General features: G+C 40.9%; 1 protein-coding gene across 1 annotated transcript; it reads left to right on the forward strand.

Annotated features, from left to right (window-relative positions):
* Positions 1-954: 954 nt before the first annotated feature.
* On the forward strand, positions 955-3,977 carry LOC139461243 (GTPase IMAP family member 4-like). The gene has a single exon (XM_071242881.1). The coding sequence runs from the start codon at positions 1,222-1,224 to the stop codon at positions 2,185-2,187; it is 966 nt and encodes a 321-aa protein (XP_071098982.1). The 5' UTR covers positions 955-1,221; the 3' UTR covers positions 2,188-3,977.
* The last annotated feature ends 868 nt before the right edge of the window (positions 3,978-4,845 follow it).

The following is a 4,845-nucleotide window of genomic DNA, read 5'->3' on the forward strand; positions in this document are numbered from 1 at the left end:
CTTCGAACTGGATACCAGCGCTTTATAAATCTCATTTTAATTATTATTATTATTGTGCCTGTGTATTGTATGCGCGTATTAATGAACCTTCCCATCTTTTGTGATCAGCTGTTGGCATGTCCAAAAAGGAGGCATTTTACTTATTTTAGGTTCAACATGTATGCAATAAAAGGCTATTTGATGTTTTTGTCAGATAAGCTTATCTCATGAAGGCTGAAACAAAGTTTTCAATCATTGCTTCGTATGATACATGGAACAGTATATCTGGTATCTGCTTTGTTGTCTATTGTTGAGAACATATGTTTGTGCTGTGGAATTTAATGCTAATGATTATCTGAGTATTTATCACAGTCAACCATATGTCACGATTACACCCTCTGTAAACACAAAATCATACTTGCAGAAATTTTCTTTTCATTTCAGATTGTTTAACAGGCATACCCTTCACAATGGCGGACAAAGGTACTTCCCTATAGTTCATGTGTTCAAGTTGTACAGGAAAACTGGGAGGAAACTGTATGAGCTGCTTGCTATGGGGAAACCATGGGGGGGGGGGGGGGGGGGGGGGGGCTGTGTCATCATGTGTCAGCCACATTATATTACTTGCGTACAACATACAATCAAACACTAGCTTTTTTTTATGACAACAGTGATAGGTGCTACTCGTTGGGTGGGCAAGCCATGTTTACCCTTGAGGTGAAAACCTGGTGTCACGGCAGATGTTCTGTCTTTTACGTCATGCGGAATCTGTATTGGAAGACTTATTGATCTCTGGTGTTGATATTTTGATTAGAACTAGTTGATCGATCAAGGAGTCGGACCTGTTTGCCTATCATTGATTAATAGGGTAGTCGGGACTGAATAAAACAAGCAAGCCTTGCAATCATGTCAATAGTATCTTACTGCTGCAATAATTGTAGCACTCGTGTCGTTTTGCTATCTGACACCGATATTAAGTATTTTGTTCTCTTTTGAAACGATGCAAATATATTCCCTATGAAATTGATCTAACTGACAGACATTGTGATCATATTTATGGCACATAATAATTACCCTGAAAATTAAAACTTAGACAGAAATAGGCAATCTCCCGCATTTGCATTTGACTGAAGTTCAACTGACAAAATGATGTAATTCATAATCCGTTGAGTAGTGGGTGTAAGACTGTTTGCATTCTCTTTCACAGGGAAGCGTTCCAGCTTCTTAGACAGGGAAATTCGAATGGTACTTGTAGGAAAGACTGGAGTTGGTAAAAGTGAAACAGGGAATACAATAGCTGGAGCCGGAGCCGGAACGGTGACGAAGATATTCACCGCATTGGCAAGAGCAATGTCTGTTACAAAGAAATGTAAACAGCACTGCTTTCAACGCTTTGGTGACGACTTGCAGCTTGTTGATGTCCCAGGTTTTTGTGACACAGTAAGATCACACGATGACATAAAGGAAGAGATAATGAAATGTATAGGCATCTCATCTCCTGGAATACACGCCATTCTTTTCATCGTGAGGGTAGGAAGGTTCACTGAAGAGGACAAAAATACACTGGAAACGTTCCTGCGCTGCTTTGGAGAAGAATCAAAACGATTTGTGATTATTGTATTTACTGGAAAAGATGACTTGGAAGCGGATAATGATACCCTTGACAACTATCTAGGTGATTGCCCAGTCACACTGAAGAAGTTTCTATTTGATGTAAGTCGTCGCTGTATTGCTGTCAACAACAGGGGGACGGATGCAGAGAAGGAGAAATTTGCCAAAGACCTGATAGCCATCGTAAAAAGCATGGTTGGTGACAACGGCGGCCAGTGCTACACAAACGAGATGTATGAGAGGTGTGAAGCTGTTCTTCGAGAAGCTGAGAAGAAGGAAAAACTTGAAGAGAAGAGGGAGAAGCAGCTCGAGGAGAAACTCAAGCAAGAAGCTGCTGCCTATGAAGAAATGTTACAGAGACAGCATCTTAAAATGCAAAACTTGGAGAGACAACTTCATCAAAAAGAAAGCCGTCTAAAAGCCTTAGCGGAACAAAAGGAGGCAGCTGCAGAGGAAAACAGGAGGAGAGAAGACATGCGACATGAAGAAGCTCGGAAGCAGATAAGAGAGAAAGTTGAAAAGGGCAACACTAGTTACCTTGGAACTGCTTATCGATGGGTAAAGAGCAAGATCGCTACTTCGAACCCATTTGGATAAAGGCCGCTGTGTGATGAAGATCTGAAAAGATAGATTTTCAGTGATTCATTGAAATAACTTTCGTCACTTACGTTTACGTTACTCAATATATTCAAGAGAACAGATTTTTGTTTATATTCCTAATATACATTCCTGCAGATCCAGCCTTTGAGGTCGACATTTCAATTTTTTCTAGGTACAATCGAGCAATGCTCCTCATTCGAAGAATGCAAACAGCGTCAGACGATTCCTGGTCAAAAAGTCTTTGCATGAGGATTGAAATAAGCACCATTTGGGGCTGGGTTTATATAAAAAAAAATGTGCTGTCTTATGATAAACATTTGCCATATAGACACTATGTAGTCACCTCTATCTTCCATTTTTGCTATTCAGGAAAAAGAACGTCCATATGAGGTTACCTCATTTTACTCCAAGTTTGCTAAGCATCATTACTTTAAAAAGGTAAATGCCCCAAATTGTGTATATATGTTGAAGTAGCCAACGGCCATATTGCATTAAGACATTTTTAATAAACAAAAGTCACGTGACATCAGATCAAATCACTCGTCAAATTGAGTGTAAAACTGAAAAACACAATCATTCTAACAAAAAGTACAGTACCGTGTATGCGACCCATGTTACACTGCTTCTCATGCTCCCTGGGGTGGTCTAGTGGTTGAAGCGTTTGCTCGGCACGCTGAAGAACCGCGTTCGATTCCCAACATGGGTACAATGTGTGAAGCCCTATCCAGGTGTCCCCGCCGTGATATTGCTGCCATAATGATCAAAGCAGCGTAAAACCACTCTCATGCTCCCCATAAGTGTCTGGATGGTTGCCAAGGGAAGATTGGTCCACTCTTCAGTACGAACACTGGCGAGTTTCTGTGGTGTTGCCAGAAGGATAGGGCATCGCGAGAGCTCTAAGTTGGCATCACGGACCATGTCACAATGAGGTTGTACGTTATCATTCATGATTGCATCAGCATACAGTCTCACGTACACATCCAAAATGTCGTACCTGTTGCGTAAACATGTCATCGTGCTCCGCTGTAGGACAAGAATATCGGTTCTTCCAGACCTATTGATCACACCCTAAGTCATGACTCAGTGCCCTCAATCGCTGTCATGTTCATCTATGTTGGAATCCTGAAATCTTTCTCACCTTCGGGCATAAGGATCTGTGAAGTCTAGACAGTATATCGATTCATCAGTGAAAAGTCCTGAAGCCCAGTCTTGGTCTGTCCAACTGACGTGGTCTTCAGCCCAATCCAAATGTCACTGTCTGTGATGTCGGGTCAGTTGCATGCGAATGCATGCCCTCAGTGAACAGAGACCAGCCTCACGGAGACGATTGTGCACTGTTTGAGTAGAAACGTTAAAGCCACTGGGGTTCCGCAGATCATTCGTGACTGTGGTGGCAGTCATGAAGTGATGATGTCTTCCTGCTGTGTGGTGGAACTCTGTTCCATGTCGCTGGGTATCTGCAGCTGGTATCTGCCTAATTCTTTGGTTGTCAAGCGACTTCTTTGAGGGGGCATAAGTGAATTCGGTTGTTGCAAACCTAGTAGCAAATGTTGATGTGCTCTCTGATAATGATGTGCATAGATTCTGTCACGATACGAATAAACGCTCGTTTTCAAGCACCTCGTTCACATCTTGCCAATGACTGCATGCCTCTGTACATGAGATACTCTAGGGGTAATCCAATCATTGTGTACAGGGATATTACAATGTTAATTTGTCGGATGATATTATTTTTACATATATCATCAAAACTAAATCCTTAGCAAACTTTAAGTAGTATAAATCAAGAGCGGTTAAATGTTAACACTGTGTTGAGTTGCATTGTTTTTTTTATTTTCTTCTCATTTAAAGATTACTTTGTTAAATAAATTTATAAAAAATGTCTTTTACGTTTCTGATTGCCTGAAGGCAGTTTATAGCATCAGCGATATGTGATGTGATCTACGTTCACATTATTGGACAATATCGCGATTAAGTCAGAAATAGTGATACTATGACCAAATTAAATGACATCCCAAGGGAGCATAACCACAATATTGGACGTATTTGAAGTTGTAAAGGTCAAAACCAACTCCGATATTTTGAATCAAGAATGTTAGCCCTCACCAATTTCACTCTTCCTCTGGCTTACATTGTCAGTCAAGGCCAACTAATATTTTTACTTATCAAACTCGATATTAAACTCAAGGACATGAGAAACGTCACCTATTTTGAATGCCATAAAATAACAAAGCTATGTTTTATAACGGTCATTGTTTGTTTTTTTAAAACTGGGTAATTTACAAAATGTTGCATAAACACTGACAAATCCAGTGGTTTATCGATATGTTTTGAATAGAAGGTTAACTGTCTAATATTCGATCACTAATAAAAATGAACCGCCACTTTCAAAATGTTAGCTATATCTGGCGTGTCCTCCCCAAGCTTTGATGCCGGCTGTGACACGGTGCTGAGCAGAGAAAGATCGTCGTCTAAATGCGAGGTCAGGGATCAGATGTCATTCTGTCTGTAATGCCTTAGCTAACGCCACTCCTGTCTCATGGCGTGGCTAAGGTTGCCTAATCTGTCGTCCCAGGTGATCCCACAGATGTTCGAGACCTGTTGAGAGGTCTTGTCGGCCAAGGAAGTAGGTTCACGTTGTTGGGGTTGAACAAT

The sequence above is a fragment of the Haliotis cracherodii genome, unplaced genomic scaffold (genome assembly GCF_022045235.1).
Source record: "Haliotis cracherodii isolate W230 unplaced genomic scaffold, xgHalCrac1.p SCAF_14, whole genome shotgun sequence".
Classification (NCBI taxonomy): Eukaryota; Metazoa; Mollusca; class Gastropoda; order Lepetellida; family Haliotidae; genus Haliotis; species Haliotis cracherodii.